The sequence below is a fragment of the Delphinus delphis genome, chromosome 5 (genome assembly GCF_949987515.2).
Source record: "Delphinus delphis chromosome 5, mDelDel1.2, whole genome shotgun sequence".
NCBI lineage: Eukaryota > Metazoa > Chordata > Mammalia > Artiodactyla > Delphinidae > Delphinus > Delphinus delphis.
This window is the reverse complement of record NC_082687.1, coordinates 46,214,595-46,233,918: the sequence shown is the minus strand read 5'-3', so window position 1 is coordinate 46,233,918 and position 19,324 is coordinate 46,214,595. Positions and strand designations below refer to the sequence as shown.

General features: G+C 43.2%; 1 protein-coding gene across 5 annotated transcripts in view; it reads left to right on the top strand.

The window, feature by feature from the left end:
- Nucleotides 1-19,324, top strand: part of SHROOM3 (shroom family member 3) — a 195,343-nt gene that overhangs the window by 134,870 nt on the left and 41,149 nt on the right. For all 5 annotated transcript variants that reach the window (XM_060012329.1, XM_060012328.1, XM_060012326.1 and 2 more), the window contains 2 exons: nucleotides 539-670; nucleotides 17,290-17,421. In XM_060012329.1, the coding sequence (XP_059868312.1) occupies nucleotides 17,363-17,421 (59 nt within the window). In that variant the 5' untranslated portion in view covers nucleotides 539-670; nucleotides 17,290-17,362. The remainder of the gene's footprint in view (nucleotides 1-538; nucleotides 671-17,289; nucleotides 17,422-19,324) is intronic.

Here is a 19,324-nt window from a genome sequence, read left to right as displayed (position 1 = left end):
AATCTAAACAATGTGAAATAGCTCGGCCTCAAGAGTTGGCATGTGCCCCTGAGCTGCCACCCACTGAACAGAGTGAGGGCTGCTGCACTGGAGGATTGCGCTCCTTCCTGCGAAACTGAGACAGGAGGCCGTGGGGACTTGTCTGAGGGAACCACCTTCTTGGACAGCTTGCTTCAGTGAGGCCAGTTTTTCACTTACTTACCAGTGGCTACTGAGTTATAGGAGGGTTCATCTTCATAACAGTCAATATATATTTCTTTCCCCCTTGGCTGGAAAAAGCTGGTATTCTAAGATTGGGAAGTACACGTTATTGCTTCACAGGAACACAGATAGGGGAGGATGAAGACCCCCAGGAGCGCATTTGCCTTCATTCGGGCAGAGCGCCTAGGTGGGTGCAGGCTTAGACCTCTACGCTCAGCTGTGCTGCTCTCCTCTAACCCCAGGGTTAATTCTCATACATTTTCCAGGTCGGATTCATTTGTGCCCCCTGCCCAGGAACACCATCATGCTCAACTTCCTGTTTTCCTATTTTTTCCAGAGATGCGTGTGCAGACCCGGACCCTGCAGACACAGGCACCTCTGAGTCCTTCAGCCCGGAGCACCTGACCTCTGACCCCCAGCACAGGAAAGCAGCATGGTCAGGAGGGGTTAAACTTCGACTGAAGCACAGGTAAGAGGCACGGAGGGCTGCACTGAGCGGTTCGGAAGAGGGACTTGGCTGCTGGAAGAGGGAATTGGGGGGCAAGGCTGGTCGAGAGCACAGACGAGTGAGAGAGCTGAGGAGGGCCCAGACGAGGGGGTCAGATGGAAGCTCAGGGTTCAGGAGGATAACCACCTAATGATAGTTTTCAAACTAGGTTCCGAAGGAGCATCAAGTTCCTGGGAGGTAATCTGGGGGTCCCTCAAATCATTTGATGAAAATATCTTTTTTAAAATACATTGGCAACTGTATTTAAAGCTATAATTTAAAACACTAAAAGAGATACACCAACATCTTGCTCTTTTGAAATGACTAATGCGTTACATTGTACAACAAGATTGATTCATCTCTGAACTGATATTCACTGAACACGTCTTATCTCTAGTTGAGGCATGTCCTGAGATTACAAAGTTGGTCTAATAAAAATTTGCAGCGGGCTTCCCTGGTGGCGCGGTGGTTGAGGGTCCGCCTGCCAACGCGGGGGACGCGGGTTCGTGTCCCGGTCCGGGAAGATCCCACATGCCGCAGAGTGGCTGGGCCCGTGAGCCATGGCCGCTGAACCTGTGCATCCGGACGGAGCCTGTGCTCTGCAACGGGAGAGGCCACAGTGGTGAGAGGCCCGCGTACCGCAAAAAAAAAAAAAAATTTGAAGCTACTTATCTGTGCTTTCTATGTGCTAGGGCTTTGCATACCTCATCAAATTCTCACACCAGTGCTGTGAGGTTTGCACTAGTGTAAAGGCATCTCGTTAGGAGGCAGTAGATTCAAATCCAGGCAGTTTGAGCTCACAGTCACTCCACCCTATTGCCTCAGCAATCAGCATAACAGAACCTACTTCCTAGGACAACTGTGGGAATTCAATGAGATAAGGTATTCAGCACTTAGCACAGAGCCCCGCTCCTGCGGAACAAGAAATAAATGTCAGGTGAAGTAAACATTAGGTGGTGGTATAATGATGTTCCGGTTATCATTCTCATCATGCCTTTCATCACTGTCACATAAGTCTGTGTACCAGCATGAAAGGCAGTATAATATAGTGAGTAAGATGGGGGCGGGGGTTGTCTGTGGAATCAGGCTACCTGGAATTCAAATCTTGATTCTGCCACTTAATAGATAACTGCAGGCAAGTTATTTAAACTTTGTTTCCAATCTATAAAATGAGTTTAATAACTAATCTACCCCAAAGAGTTGCTGAAAGGATTGAAAATGCTAATATACATAAAACACTTAGAGTGGTACCTAGCCCATCATAAGCGCTCAGTAGATGTTGGTTATCATTGTTTTCAATTATCCTGATTTCAGTTTGGGGGGGCGTGGCTCTTTCATGTAGACACGTGGGCTTGGATTAGAAATAAATAAACATTATAAACTTAGATTTATGCAATTACCCATGTTTATGGATATGCAAATATACATTAAAGTATTTGTTATATTTCCTATAATCCAACAACACTTGTATATGGTATCTACATTAAGATTCTCTGTAAGGTTTTCTTTGAAAAAAGGATTCCAAAGAAGTTTGAACATACCAGTTGAGGACAGGCTGAGATTTGCAGAAGGCTCCATCTATAAGGGAAGCAGCTGGCAAAAGGTTGCTGCAGGGACAGCCTGAAGAAGAAGAATCCCCAAGGTTACTGCTATTCCTTTCAGCCTCCTAGGATCTTCAAAATGTAGAGGGTCAGAGCCTTTTATTTAACAAGACGCCACTGAGGTGTGTAGGTTGATGTAGCATCAGTGCCAAAGTACTTTAGGCCAGAAAGTGCTAGTTAGGAAGTTATTGCCCTGGCCTGGGTGGGCAATGATCGAGGCTTGAACTTAGCAAGTGGTGGTGGGACAAGAGATGAGACAGATTTGGTTGGAATTTAGGAGACAGATCAAGAGCAGGTTAAGAGCATGAAGAGTGGAATCACACAGACCTGGGTTTGAGCTTGAAACAATTGAAATATTTCATAAAACAATCCTTAACAGTTGGAGGAAACAAATGAACCTCAATGTGTGTCCAGTTGGCATCCTAACCACGCAGAGATTGTGGTTAGAACCATGAAGCGATTATCTTTAAAACAAGCTGGGGTTGCCCTCGTCAGCGTGGTCGAAACTGGCTCATGATGCTGTGTCTGTGTGAAGGGAGACTGTAAGGGAGCAGATAGGCAAGCAATTTCCTTTTCAAAACGTCATGACCTGGATGTTGCATACCTCACGCCCGCTCATGTCCTATTGGCTGGAATTTTTACTCTACTTATACTCTAAGATTTTTACTTGTGTGTGTCTTGTCTCCAAAAGTATATCATAAGCCCCTACAATAGTCCACCTCATAACTCTTCCCTATGCTCTGAGGTCTCTGCAACCCAGGTCTTACTGATGTTGGACTAAACTTGGAAATTGGTGTGGTTCTCATCCAATTTATTCGGATCCCAAATCCTGCCCGTTTTGTTTTTTTTCATTTTGAAATAATTTTAGACTCACAGAAAAGCTGTGAAAATAGTACAGAGATTTCCCATCCACCCATCACCCACCTTTCTCTAATGCTAACATCTTTGAAAACCATAGTGTAAATATTAAAACTAAGAAATTATCATTGGTGTAATACTATCAACAGACTATAAGGCTTTATAGACTTTATTCAGATTTCACCTTCCCTCCCACCCCCCCCCCCCACCCCCTGCTAATGTCCTTTTTCCATTCCAGGATCCTACATTGTATTTAATTGTCATGTTTCCTTAGTCTCCTCTAATCTGTGATACTTCCTCAGTCTTTCCTTGTCTTTTATGACCTTGACACTTTTGAAGAGTATGGGCCAGTTATTTTGTTGAATGCCTTCTATTTCGGTTTGTCTGATACTATCTCATGGTTGGATTGAGGTTGAGCATTTTTGGCAAGAATACCAGAGAAGTGATGTGTCCTTCTTAGTGTGTCCTCTCCCGGGTTACATGGTGTCAGTGTTTTACTACTGGTGATGTTAACCTTGATTACCTGGTTAAGGTGAAGTTGCCAGGTTTCCTCACTGTAAAGTTATTGTTTGTCTCCTTGTAAACGAACACATATCTTGAGGGGGAAGATAGCTTTGAGGCTGTACAAATATTCTGTTTTTCCTCAAACCTTCTCCCACTGATTTTAGCATCTATCAACGGATATTGTCTGTGACAGTTATTACTGTAATGTTCTAAAGGTGAGTCTGTATTTCCTTAATTCCTTCCACATTTATTAATTGGAAGTCTTCTGTAAGGAAGAGCTGTCTCTTTCCTCCACTTATTTATTTATCCAACTATTTATATCAGTAAGGACTCCTTCCTATTATTTTATTCTGTGGGTTATAATCCAATACTGTTATTTATTTTATTGCTCAAATTGTTCCAGCTTTGGCCACTAAGAATTCTTCCAAGCTGGCTGTGGTCTAAGTCCTGTTTTGAAATATGGGAAGGGGTGAGGTGCTGATGTCTTTAGACAGAGCAGACATGATGTGCTTATCATCTGAGGAGTCTCACAGGTGTTGAGGTGGAAGGTTAGTAGTGGGCACTGAGCAAGTCTAATTCATGACAGGTCACAGAAGCCTACACGGATTTTGAAATTGAAAAGGGCTGGGATCACCTCATGAGCTAATTCCAAGTCCAGTGGGTCATGGGTATGTGTAGCTCCTTTTTCATGGAGAAAGTAGCCAGAAAGGATTTTCTCACTTATTTATAAGAAAAAGGAAAGAGCAAAAGGAAGAAACTCCCCTCCACCCTCACTCCAGGTATATACAGAGACCAGCCAAACCACCAAGGTAAAGAGAGAGAGAAGCTCTTAGTGGTCCAGGGCTTAATGTTCGCACACATCCAATCCCACCTTTCCTTTTGTGCTTGGATCCCTGAGTTCTCTCTTGTCTGACTTGTCAGTAGGAGTCCTATGATCTAACTTATCTCGGCAGAACTTCTCCCTAAAATCTGTCAAGCCTCAGTCTAGGGTAGTTCAATGAGTTAGTTCAAGAGACAAAATGTTCCAGCTTAAAACTCAGGATTTTCCAAGCCAGTGCTTTCCTCCATGAGCTTCCTGTCCCATCCTCATTCTCCACCACCAGTCACCACCATCATTATAATGACCATCTCATCTAATCAGTAAGCACTTACCATACATGGTGATATGTGCTCTGTAAAGTACATTGAGATGAATGGGTCATAGACGCTCAGGCTTTGACTCTTCATTCATCCTTATTTGGGCAGCAGGGTTAGCAGCTGGCACTTGCACTTCCACTGGCAGTGAGTTCTGTCCTCGTCCTCCTGACTTAGTGAGCTCAGGACAGTGTGTCTCAGGAAGCCTCAGTGGATGTTGCTGTAGGACCTCTTTCAGTAGCCTCCAAAGGGTGGGAAGCTTAAAGCAATCAACACACATTTTTTGCAGACAGTGGCATTTTTGCACATGGAGGAGGATGCAGGTTTATCAGAGAAGAGCAATTAAAAAGGAAACTCCCTGGGCTTCCCTGGTGGCGCAGTGGTTGCGAGTCCGCCTGCCGATGCAGGGGACACGGGTTCGTGCCCCGGTGCGGGAAGATCCCACATGCCGCGGAGCGGCTGGGCCCGTGAGCCATGGCCGCTGAGCCTGCGCGTCCGGAGCCTGTGCTCCGCAACGGGAGAGGCCACAGCAGTGAGAGGCCCGCGTACCGCAAAAAAAAAAAAAAGGAAACTTCCTGATTGCAGTTTGATGCATGTTATCAGCAGATGATTTTCCTTGCTTCCCTCCTCCTCCTGCCCACGGAATAGCATTCTGGCATTCCCAAGCTGTGTGCTATTGTCTAAGATGCTGGCTCTTCTCTGGGAAAGTTACTAAGGGTCACTTTCTCTTCTTCCCTCTTAGAGAGCAGGAATTGAATTTTAATTGGCAATCTACAGAGGTGGCTGGGAATGAGTCCCTCCCACTTGCATGGAGCTTAGTGAGTTCCAGGTGGTTCAGGCTGTCTGATGGGAGTTGCATGGAATCGTTGAGAAGACTTTGCAGCCCAGGGAGGAGCAGAAAGGGCAGTTAACAGGGTGAAATGGCTTTTTATCCCTCTCCTGAATATGACATGCAGTTGGCCAGAGGGTTGTTATCTAGGATGATTCTCTTTGCCACAAGGTAAGCCCACTATTATGTTAGAATGAGATTTTGAATCTTGCATTGCAGGATTCCCAACTGATAAGCCTTTCACAGATATCTTTCTGATGTTGTGCTATGTCTATTTATAAAGAAAAATTAATAACCAACCTCATATTAAGTTTAAGCCCATTTCTCTAAATTGTCATGAAAATTCTCATTATTTGAGCACCTCGGGTAGTTCAGTGTACTATTAATATTTCTGTGTGGGAATTTTCAATCATTTTCTCTCCTATATATACAGTCACCATATTATGATGTACGTATTTAGAGTGGCTTTTTATCTCATTCAGATTAGCAGTTGCTCTTTGCTGTGTACTTCATGGTTTTGCTTCCCCATTTCCCCGGGGAATTTCAAATAAACAATTTCTTTCTCTCACAAGGAATGGCTACTTATCTATGTACTAGTAGCCAGGTTCTCTATTCTCATTGCCAACGTTTGTATAAAGAAAAGGAACCTGCAAATGTAGTCTCAATATTAAAGAAAAGGTGTGGTCTTCTCATTTGAGTTTACATGAAAAGAAGTGTGTATTGAGATTGCTGGGTGTACAGTGTTTACCTCCATCACAATTGAAGGTTTAGATACTTGATTATCGTTTCCCTTTTTCACAATAATTTGAATTCAGCTTTTATCCTTATACAATCTTTGATTTGAAATTTTTGTTCAGAGCTATGCTTAATGCCAGTGTTTGCATCCCTAGATGCTTTTACTTAAAAGGGAATATGATATGGCCAAGGACCGGTGGCTGCACCAGTAGTGGTAATGTTCTGGATCTCCAGGTGACTTGAATATTTATTTTATTATTACGGGCATTCATTTTGTTATTATACCATGTAAAAGGTAAAAAAGAAAATAGGAACTGCTTAGATTATAAAACACATCTATAAAGAGAGGCATCCAGGGCTGGTATTTCAAGTCTAATTTGGCATCCTTTCACTTGAAGGCGAATGAATAAGAGAGAGCATTCTTCTGAGTTTTATAATTTTCTCCCCAGCAGTGTCAGGTTATGTGTGAATCGTGGTGGTGGTTAAACTCCTCCTTGTTGTGATATTAGTTATGGAAATGCTGGCAGGTAGGAACTGAGGGGCTGGAACAAGTGTTCATAAAGTTTTCATCCACTTTGCCTTAAAACCTTCACTATTCTTTTCATTCGGGTCTTTTCTGGTATGATTTTAAAATATGGATCCTTCTTTTGACCATTGTTTAAGGTCCCTATCTAAAATTAATGCTTTCTGTCCTTTCTTTTGTTTTCTTTTGTTGTCGTTGCCTTTAATTTCTCACTTGCAACCTATTCCTCTAAATGAGGAGAAAGTGAAATAGAGAAGAGAAAAACACGATACAATGCATGACTTACTCCAAAAGAGAATTCAGTGTCTTTAGTGTTAGAAGTTTGGGGAGCATTTATTTGTTTTTGTTGAATGGGATGGTGTTTAGAAAAAAGGCACTACCCAAAGGTAAGGCGTCGGCCTCACAAAAACTTTTCGTTACTGTTTTGGCAAATGAAATATAGCTTATACTTTAAGCATTGCATAAAAGTTAATTAGCTTGATTTTGAAATGTCTTGGTTGGTATGTGGTGTAAAGGGTATCCTTTAAACCCTCAAAGGACAATCTTCTGTGGGATTACACACGGAGGAGGAGGGTGTCCAGCCATAGTGGTGGGTACCCTGCGCCTCCTGCCCTCAGCCCTGCAGCCCCCTGGGTGGAGGGCAAGAGCCCTGAGCACCTTCATCGTGTCCTGCTGAGCTGTTCCCCATTTGCCCAACAGCGGTCCTCTGGGAGAGGCTCCAAACAATTCTGGGGCACACACAGTGTTTCTGGTTCTCTGTAACTGTGTCATTCTCTCTGAGATCCGTGAGCATATATTTGTGGATGTCTGCATGTGTCTCTGTGTGGAAGATAAAAACAAACAGCATGAAAGTGATTTCTCTTTCAGCCCTGGCAACATATTCTATGACACAGAGAAGTAGTAGAGGAGAAAAATTTTAAATCATAATATCTGATATCTCAAGAAATCAGTAAAAACCAGTCCCTCCTTCCTTCCTCCAACAAATAAAATGCCCAGTTGCAAATTGAGAGTTGACAAGAAGAAATTGTTGATAATTAGCGCTTATGCTAGTCTATGTATGCTATGCGATTCTATTGTAATTGAATTTGAAAATCAAAGAAAAACAAACATGAATGCTGTTACAGGGCAAAGATGTTATAGTGTTCGTGTCAATTTCTGCCGTGACATATAGGCAGATGTTGAAGTGTGGGGAGGAGAGCTGAGTATTCTGATTACTCTGTACATGTCAGAGTTGAGGGGAGGAGGGAAGAAAGGGGGGCATATTGAGAAAAAAAGCATTTCAACATCATCACCCATTGGTGGCTAAGTGAAAAACACCCACCCCCATGGCTATGCCCTCTTTTTTATGGTAATAGTTCTGTGTGGTCATCAATAAAATTTAATCTTTTTTTTTTTTTTTTTTTTTTTGCTGTACGCGGGCCTCTCACTGTTGTGGCCTCTCCCGTTGGGGAGCACAGGCTCGGGACGCGCAGGCTCAGCGGCCATGGCTCACGGGCCCAGCTGCTCCGCGGCATGTGGGATCTTCCCGGACCGGGACACGAACCCGCATCCCCTGTATCGGCAGGCGGACTCTCAACCACTGCGCCACCAGGGAAGCCCCAATAAAATTTAATCTAAAAAAATGTTTCAAAATGGAGAGTGAGGAGGAGATTAACTAGTGGTGAAATGATGTTGGAGCCAGTGTGAAGGAATGGGGTAAAAAAGTATCTTACACGAAAAGGGTTTTTTTTTTACCTTTTATGCAAATTTTAGATGTTAGAGTCTTACGTGGTCTGTTAGCCGACTTCACTCTTACTTGTGATTCAGTTGCCAAAGCCAAAAGTCCCCAGGGCATATTATCAGGATGTGACCTTTGAAAAGATCTTCTCTTTCCAGACAGGACTGTGTGTTGCCATGGGGTTATATTACTTAATGCATACCTTTCTACCCACTGAACCACTTTTTAAAGACACAGACATTAGGCCATTATAAAAGCCTCAGATATGTTTGCTTGTTAGATTTTTCTGTGAATCCAAAAAGTCGAAGTGTAGCCTTGAGTAGCCCAGTAGTCATAGAAACTAGAGGTTAGGGATGCTGAAAAGGGCCAAGGGATATCTCAAAAGCAATGTCTTTGCCAACCATGTGCTAAGGGACAATTACACCTTTTTTTACATTTTGGAAGATAATGGGTGTTTTCAACCCTGAAAGTTCTTGAGAGCTTGTCCGTCTCCTGTGAACATGTAGAAAACATATCTCAGGGCTTCCCTGGTGGCGCAGTGGTTGAGAGTCCGCCTGCCGATGCAGGGGACACGGGTTCGTGACCCGGTCCGCGAGGATCCCACATGCCGCGGAGCGGCTGGGCCCGTGAGCCATGGCCGCTGAGCCTGCGCGTCCGGAGCCTGTGTTCCGCAACGGGAGAGGCCACAACAGTGAGAGGCCCGCGTACTGCAAAACAAAACAAAACAAAACAAAAAACAACAACAACAAAAAAAACATATCTCAACATAGGGTGATTCTTCATTTATTCCAGAGAGAGTTTCGTCTGGATCTATGAATGAAACAGTGCTATGAGTACAGCCCAGTGCATCTTAACTTGGTCTTAGTTTTCAGTGGCTGTATATTTTTATCGTCAGTGTTTGGGGCACATAATCTTCCTATAAACAGGAAATGCCTAGAAAGGCATTGTTGTTCAAATATGAATCATCTATTCTTCTATACTAAAGAAGGTGTAATTATAATATCCCCAATATCCCCCCTAAGAATCACTTGCACGATGACATTTAATTATTCATGTTAAGTTTGTTTCCCCTTTAAAGCATGAAAGGGGCAGCTTAGCAATAACTACCAAAATTGCAAGTGCATTTTAGTTTGAGCCAGCAATTCCACTTCTAGGAATTTCTGCAGATATGTGGACACAGACAGAAAACAGTGTGTAGACATGGTTATTCATTGAAGCATTATTTGTAATAACAAAAGACTGGAAATCAAAGTGTCCACAAAAAAGGGTCTGGTTGAAGAAATATGTTATATGCACACGATGGAATACCAGGCAGCTAAAAGGGGGAAAAAAAAAGCTACAAGGAAGCTCTGTAAGTACTGATATAGAATGATCTACAACAGATGTTGTTAAGTTCAAAAAAGCAAGGAGTAGAACACCACATAGCTTTCCTTCCGTGAAGCGGGTGAAAAGAGATTTGTTCATATTTGCCTATACTTGCATAACAAAGCACTGGAAAACATACATAAGAAATCAACCACAGAGGTTTGCCGTAGGGGGAAGAGAAATGGGTGGAGAGGGCTGAGAAGGAGAGTAAGACTTCTTAATGGCTTTGATCTTTTTTCTTTAAACTGTGTGAATTAATTACCTATTCAAAACAATACCTGAAGTAAATTTGGGGAAAATATTAAGATTTGATAAATTTTGGTAATGAGTACACATGAGTGTTTTTTATATTCACTTGAATGCATTTATGTGTGTTTGAAGTATTTCATAATTTTTTAAAAGATGAGGAAAAATAGGAAAAGAAATAACGGTGATACACGAAAGAACCTTAAGAAACATGTTTTATCCCCTGCTAAGCTCCAAGTGTTCAGTAATTATATCATGAAGGCTCTCAACCCAAATCCATGATATGTTAATTCTGATAAACCTAATTTACAGAATACATTGATATTAGTGGTTTTTCTTTCTTTTTTGGGGGGAGTGGGTAAGACTAGAATCTTGTTATGATGGACTTCGTTGTCTATTATAGCATTGTGTCTATTATAGCACTAAACAAATGATGGCAGATGGGGGTTAGTAAGTGAATTAAGACACATGATGTTTTATTTGGTAGTGCTGGTATTGAGTGTATTTGGTATTTTTACATGTTCAACTCATGTCCAGTTGATAACTAGCATGGTTTATAAAGTTAGCGCACCCAGAAGAGCCCAAGCAAAGTCTCAGTCATAACAGCTCATCAAAGAACAGCATCAACAAAAAAATTAACTCCAACTCTTAGAATTTTTTATTATCCAAGTGGTGGTTGTGGCCTTCTCCATTTATCCAAAGCATACCAATGCTTCAAGGTCATCCGAAGTCCCACTCTACTACCAGGCCTTTTGGCCAACTTCAGACCCCATTCTCGATCACTGGCAGCAAGGGAGCTTTTTGGTGCTTAAACCAAAATCCTCAGGAGCTAGCATGGCCCAGTATGATCTCATGACTTTCCTACCATCCGCTCTTCATTCCCAAGGCTCTGGGCTATAGTCTGTTCTGCTTCTTGAAATCCGCACATTTATTCCTGCCTCAAGGCCTTTGTGTTTCTTTTTTGCTTTGTGCGCTAAATACTCTGCCCCCAGCTCTTTGCAAGGTTGATTCCTTCTTATCATTTAGATCTGGTTCGGGTGTTACTCTCTCAAAGAGGCTGTCCCTGATCCCCGGTCACACTCTCACATTACCCAGTTCTATTTCCTCCAGAGCCCTTATAACTACATGAAAATTCCCTGTTTATTTGCTTACTTGTTAATCGTCCGTCTCTCTACTCTGCCCACCTCACCTCTTTTATACTGCTCATTGCTCAGAAGTTAAGAACGCAGGCTTCGGGGACAGATGCCTGAGTTTAAATATCAGCTCTGCTCCTCAAAACCCTTGTGACTGTGGATGGGTTGCTTGGTCTCTCTTGATTACCTCATTTTCTCATTAATGGTCCTATGTCATAAAGATACAGTTTAAAGGTTAAGTGAGAAAATGTGTGTCAAGTGCCTGGAATGATGCTTGGCACTCAGTAGGCACTCAGATATTTTTCGAGTGAATGAGTAACACTTAGATGCTCTTTAATACTTTTTCTTGCATCTGAGGCTCCCCAACAAGATTATAAAGTCCTTGAGGGCATCTGTGACCTCCCAGAGCTCCAGTTGTACTTCAGCAGGGTAGAAGGCGCATAGTAGGTGATCAGTGAATACTGCTCGAAGGACGTGAACTGCTTTATTGTAGATTTCTCCAAAATATGCTTTCATTCCTGAATCTCTCTGTGTGTTAGGGCAAAATCGTCTAAGAAGGACATCGTGCCACTTGCTAGTTCCAGTTTCATCAGCCTACCCATCCCACGCAATTAAGCTTCCTTGTTTGTGGTTAGGAATGCAACAAAAGGGCTTTGTTTGAATTACGTGCACACACAAAACTTAGTTGGCTCAATTTTAAAATTAAATCGTCTTCTGACGCTTATTGGTATGCTCATGATGTAATATGCTTTAGGAAAATATTTCCTTATCTTCGTGAAGATCAGAGTGATCCTAAAATGTCAAAGCGTGCTGTGCTCTTTAGGAATGCTTATTAAATTATTTGCATCATTGAAAAAGTCAATAAACAGCTGTTTGACTTTTTTGGTTATCTCCAGGTACAGTGAATTATATTTTCAAAATGAGAGGCTATTTTTAAAATACTTGGCTTTTTTTAATAGGTAACGCATGTACGTAGACATAATTCAAAAGTTAGAAAAGGAAATACAGTGAAAACTAAGTTTTCCTCCCCAGAGGCAGTCATTGGTTCTAGTTTCTCAAGCATTCTTCCAGAAATACTCTTTACATTAATAACCGTAAGTGATTCTGTATGGTTTTCCCCACATACAGCAGTATACTGTACGCACAGTTCTGTATCTTACAATTGTCCTTTAACCATATATTTTGGAGATATGTCCATATCCATAGAACTACTCAGTTCTTTTAATGGCCACATACATATTCCGTTGTGTGGAGGTACCACACTGACTTAACTGGTCTGCTACTGATGAGTATTTTGGTTGTGTTTCAATCTTTTGACGGATATGTTATTTTAAAATGATTTTGCTGAATGTTGCCAAACTGCTCTTTATTCGGATGCACTGATTTACACACCCACCCTGCTCCAGCAAGGTCTGAGAGTTGGTGGGCTATATTTTGGTCATCTTTTTCATTGTTCTTTGTCCTCATTTCATCACTTAATTGTACATATTGGAAGAATCTTATAAAACAAAGATTTATCTCTGAAACCTCCCAACATATGTTCTGCATCCAAAAGAAAGGGGTATGATTTTCAGAGCCTACTGATTTGCTTGTTTCACAAGCACCCTGTTCTTAATGTATCGATGTTACACCTGGGATGAAATCTTCCTCTACCCCAGGACAAAGAGTTAACCTCCGCAATCTACTCCGGAGAAGCAGCTCCGCAAGTTGGGTGTCCTGTCTTGGCATTGCACGTCTTGGGCACTTACTTTATCTTTAAGAATTATTTCTTTATGATTTATTATTTATTAGAGGAATACTTCACTTGGTCTCCCCACCAGAATGTAAGCTCCCTAAGGGCAGAGACCATATCTTAGTTATTAAATCTTTTAAGTATCTCTAATCAGTTTCAACTCTTCAGTCCTCATCTGTCGTGCCCATGAGCCCCATCCACCACATCAAGCCCCTCACCTTTCCCTCTTCGGGCTTCCTAATGAAGACAGAGGACAGTGGGTGTGAAGTCCCTCCAGCTGTCCTCCCAGCCACTCCCTTTCATATGAGCATCAACATCTTACCTCCTCCTTTCTTCTCATTTACTTCGGTGGACCTGCCTTTACTCCTGCATAAGGTCGTGTGCTCTAGAATCCCATCCTTGCCTACTTCCTCATGAGTCTTACGGAGCGTCAGCCTCTCCTCATCCGGTGTCTTGGGCTGTGCGTGTATGCACTCCCTGTCTCATACAGATTTGCTCATACTTCTCATTATTTAAAACAAAACAGCAAGAACAAAACAAATCCTTTTCACTCCCTGGCCCCCTCTAGCCTCCTAGCTACCACCTTCTTTCTCCCCTTTAGAGCCAAGGTCTTGAAAGAATGATCTGCCCTTGCTGTCTCCATTTTGTCTCTCATTCACCTCTTACCCCATCCTAATCAGGCCTCTGCCCCTGTCATTCCATTGCAAAGACTCATCAGTCATCAAATCCAGTGGACGTGCATCTACCCACATCACACTCACCTCTCGGTAGCAGTTGGAATGATTGACAGTTCCTCCTCCTTCTCCCAGCTAGGATGCTGTGAAACTCCCATACTCTCTTGTTGGACTCTCCCCAAGCCCGTTCCACCCCCAGACTGTGATAGTTCTCGGAGGCCCATCCTGAAAGCACTTCCTTTCTGTCTCCTATGCACTCTCCCCAAGCAGCTTATCTTTTCTCAGAGGACATGTGTTTTATGGCTCCTCAATGTGTATGTGCAGCCCAGACTCCAGCCCTGTGGGCCCCACTGCTTCCTGTCCACCACTGCAGTCCCCAGGGCTCCTCACATTGCACGCCCCAAGTGAGCCATCTGCCTCCCCGCTCTGTTTCCCCCCTTCCTCCCTCCGCTCCCGTCCCTCCATCTCATAGTTCTTACCATTCTAGTTCAAGCTACAAACATGAAGACCGTCCTTCCTCCTTGACTATACTCTCTTCTACACCAACCACATCCAAGCGCTCACTAGGCTGGGCATTTCGCCTCCTCGGTGGTTGGTTCTTAGATCTGTCATCCCTTTAAGTTCACTGCCCCTGCCTTAGTGCCGGGTCTTGATTATCTCTTACCCTGGCCAAGACGATAGCCTCCGATCTTGTCTCTCTCAAATATAGTCTCATTATTGGCAATATCTTCCTGAAACTCAAATTTGAACGTGGCCCTCCTTGGCTAAGGTTCTTCGGTGGCCTCCAAACCCATAGGATACTATTCACACCCTTCAGTGAGACCTGGACCCTCCTCGCTCTTCACCTTCATCTGCTGCCTTCCTCTCACTCGTCATCTCCTCTCCACCTACTTAAGTTGCTTGTACCGTGTTCTTCTGCATTTCCATGCATTTGTCGTGCTGTTTCTTCTTCTTTTTTTTTTTTTTTCCGATACGCGGGCCTCTCACTATTGTGGCCTCTCCCTTTGCGGAGCACAGGCTCCAGACGTGCAGGCTCAGCGGCCATGGCTCACGGGCCCAGCCGCTCCGCGGCATATGGGATCTTCCCAGACCAGGGCACGAACCCGTGTCCCCTGCATTGGCAGGCGGACCCCGAACCACTGCACCACCAGGGAAGCCCATCGCGCTGTTTCTTCTACCTGGTTGTCCTTCCCTTCCGTTTCCCGCCCCCTGCCATCTGGAGAAATCTTTCATGGTTTCATGTTTTCGGTGACTGCCTCTTCTGAGTTCACTGAGCACCTTGTACAGGTCTCGATTACGGAACCCATCTCAGTGTCTTATAGCAGTTTACGTGGCTGTCTCTTCTACTGTACTGTGAATTATTTGGGTCTAGTGATACTTTGTTCTTCTTTGGATCCCCAGTGCCAGCATAGTGGCTGCCACGTAGAAAGTCTCTATGGATGCCCTTGAATGAATGGGAAGGAAATTGAAGAAAGGTCTGGATAGCTTACATTTAAAAGGGAGCCTTGCTATTGCTTTTTTTGTTTTTTATTTTTTTGCGGTATGCAGGCCTCTCACTGCTGTGGCCTCTCCCGTTGCGGAGCACAGGCCCCGGATGTGCAGGCTCAGTGGCCATGGCTCACGGGCCTAGCCGCTCCACGGCATGTGGGATCCTCCCAGACCGGGGCACGAACCCGTGTCCCCTGCATCGGCAGGCGGACTCTCAACCACTGCGCCACCAGGGAAGCCCCTTGCTATTGTTTTTAAAGCACAAAGGGAAATTTATTTTCACTTAACCTAGATGAAACAGCGTGTCTCCGTTGTCCTCTGCACAGCCCCCTTTTATACTTAGAGTCTGATTCAGAACCTTCAGCAAGGTGTCTGATCCTTCATGAAGGAGGTGTACCAACTGATATTAAGCCTAGGTAGCTACATTCTGTCAATGCTTCAGGGCACCTCCTCTCTTCTCTCCATTGAGATTTCAGTCTAGAAATCCCTGAAGGTGTTGGTAAACATTATCGCACTTTTCTGCCAAAAATAAAGTTCAGCCACTCTCTCTTGACTCTGACCTTCTATAGTAGTGTAATCCTCCTTACCAAATTCATCCATCCTTCAGTATTGCAGTCTGAAGAACACCCACTTTTCCCCTTTGGCTTTGTCAGTTCTTTGTGTTATAAGGGCAGGATGTTTAAAGGTGAAGTCATGGACTTGCAAAATGAGAAACTGTTTTGGAGAGCATCTTGTTGTTTATACTCCGCAGATCAGAGTGTGTTAACACCAAGGTAACTGGTAGTTTTTATGTCGTTCTTACCAAGATATTAAAATAATAGCATTTATCCAGCATCAGAATGTCACAGAGAACTTCAAAATCCCCAGAAAGTCCCTTGAGAGGTAGGCAGGAATTATTGCTCCCATATTTATATATGGACAAGTCGTGCAAAGAAAGACCAGGGCAACTCCATGTGCCTTAAATTAATAAAGCATGAAACGTTAACATGTAGGAAAGCTAGGTGAAGGTTATGTGGGATTTTTTCCAGCTTTATTGAGGTATAATTGATACATAACACTGCAAGTTTAAGGTGTAGAACATCTTGATACATTTCTAAATTGTAAAATGATTACCACCACTGTATTAGATGCCAGCTGCATCTAGTCACATAGTTACCATTTCTGTCTTAGCTGGTGAGAACATTTAAAATCTGTTCCTTTAGCAACATTCAAGTATGTATATGATACGGAATTAGCTATAATCACCATGCTGTACATCAGATCCCCGGAACTTGTTAATCTTTATAACTTGAAGTTTGTACCCTTTGACTAAAATCTCCCCATTTCCTCCACCCCCTCAACCCCTGATAGCCACCACTCTACTCTGTTTTTCTGAGTTTGTCCTTTTTAGATGCTACATAGAAGTGAAATCATTCAGTATTTGTCTTTCTCTGTCTGGCTTATTTCACTTAGCATAATGCATCCAAGTTGTTGCAAATGGCACGATTTCCTTCTTTCCCGTGGCTGAATAATATTCCATTGTATGTATATATGGCATCTTCTTTATCCATTCATCCACTGAAACTTAGGTTGTTTCTATATCTTGGCTATTGTGAGTAATGCTGCAATGAACATGGGAGTGCAGATATATCTTTAAGTTCCTGATTTCGGTTTCTTTGGATATATGCCCAGAAGTAGGATCGCTGGATCATACTGTTAGTTCTATTTTTAATTTTTTTAAGGAAACTCCATACTGTTTTCCATAGTGGCTGTACCAGTTTGCACTCTCACCAACAGTGCACTAGGGTTTATTCAGAAATTCTTTAAACTAAGTTTGCAATATTTTTATGTAACTGAAATCATGTCAAAATGAAAGGGAAAATAAACATATTAATAAAGCAGAAAAAAAAACAATGGTTACTAAGAGAAGTGAGCAGTAAGATCCATTTTCCAGTATTTACTTGATTGTTTTCCATCTCTGAGGATACAGCAGTCTCTGCTTCCAAGTCCATAAATCTCATTGGTGAAGCGATCAGCTGAGATTGCTCCTAACACTGGGGGTCCCTCTCCTGTGTTTCCCCAGGCGCAGTGAACCTGCGGGCCGACCTCATTCTTGGCATTCAACCAAATTTGGGGAGAACCAACCCGATGCCAGCATGATGCAGATATCTCAGGGCACGATTGGCACTCCTTGGCCCCAGAGCTACCATTCCAGGTAAGTGGCCACAGCTGAGACCCAGGGGCTTCTTACTTTCAAATGTCCTGTTCCCAGAAAAGACTGTTTTCTTATACTTATCTTGAGTATTAAGTCTCTCTTCCCACTATCCTCATCCTTTTAAAACCCCTAATGGTGTACGAGTCATCTTCATATCCTGGGCTAGACTGGCATGAAGGGAGGACAGGATTATTTTGAACACTGACTGCTCATTTGAGATATTTATGGGGCCTGTTGATTCTCAGTCAGACATTTCTCAATTACACGTTATAACACTATACTAGAAAAACTGACAACTCCCTCCCTCAGTGCTTAATGTCCTTTCTTCAAATATGTATCTGGTTTTTTTAATTAATTTTTATTGGAGTATAGTTGCTTTACAATGTTATGTTAGTTTCTACTGTACAGCAAAGTGAATCAGCTCTACGTATATACGTATCCCCTCTTTTTTCGGATTTCCTTCCCATTTAGGTCACCACAGAGCATTGAGTAGAGTTCCCTGTGCTATTCAGTAGGTTCTCATTAGTTATCTATTTTATACATAGTATCAATAGTGTATATATGTCATTCCCCATCTCCCAATTCCTCCCATCCCACCCCCTTCCTTCTTGGTATGCATATGTTTGTTCTCTATGTCTGTGTCTATTTCTGCTTTGCAAGTAAGATCATCTATACCATTTTTTTAGATTCCACATATATGCATTAGTATACGGTATTTGTTTTTCTCTTTCTGACTTACTTCACTCTGTATGACAGTCTCTAAGTCCATCCTCGTCTCTACAAATGACCCAATTTCATTCTACTGTATATATGTACCACATCTTCTTTATCCATTCCTCTGTATCTGATTTTTATCTGAATGATTTTATTCAGTATTTGAACTCCCCAGTTGGTTTTTCTCCTTCTGTTAAAGCCACTTATCCAGCTTAGCTCCAGTCGAAGCAGTTAACACACTGAGGATTGCTCAGTGTATACATCATCTCGTGTGGTCCTTCCTATATGCCCTTGAAACAGATACAGTGTTCTTAACTCCATTTCGCAGGACAGGACATTGAAGCTGGAAAGTGGCTTTGTCCAAGGTCAAACATTTGATCAGTACCCAAGTCAAGACTCAAATCCAAGCTAGGTTTCAAAGCCGTTGCATGTAATCTCCTATACTTCCTCTACACCAGTTATACTAGTTATTCTTCCTCTGCTTTTCTACTCACTCTGTCAAGGCCCAGTCAGGGAAAAGCAAAGCCATCATGGGTGTTACAGGAGAAGGGATTTATTATAGTAATCAGACCTTACACAAGTGAAGGGGACTGGGGAGAAGGGAGCCAAGCCTGACCACCCACTTAGTTCTTTATATTAAAGAGCTAAATCAGGGGCTTCCCTGGTGGCGCAGTGGTTGAGAGTCCGCCTGCCGATGCAGGGGACACGGGTTCGTGCCCCGGTCCGGGAAGATCCCACATACCGCGGAGCGGCTGGGCCCATAAGCCATGGCCGCTGAGCAGCTGGGCCCGTGAGCCATGGCCGCTGAGCCTGCGTGTCTGGGAGCCTGTGCTCCGCAGCGGGAGAGGCCACAACGGGAAGAGGCCACAATGGTGAGAGGCCCGTGTACCGCAAAAAAAAAAAAAAAAAAAAAAGAACTAAGTCAGGACGCCCCTACATTTACTACAGACTTGGAGCCATGCAAATTGGAATCCATCTTCTGAGCCCAGGGAGGCAGGCTCTGTCACTTACCACTTTTTTGGAAGTACTTGGATATATAGGTTATGGTAGGGAGGTAGGAAAGTCAAGGTAATATGGGTCCCGCGTACAAATGAGATGCAAGGGCTTGTCTGTGCCAGGGAGTGGAGGATGTTTCTGGAAGGATTCCTTAACTACCAGGCGGTGGGTACGCATTTGGCGAGGACTCAGA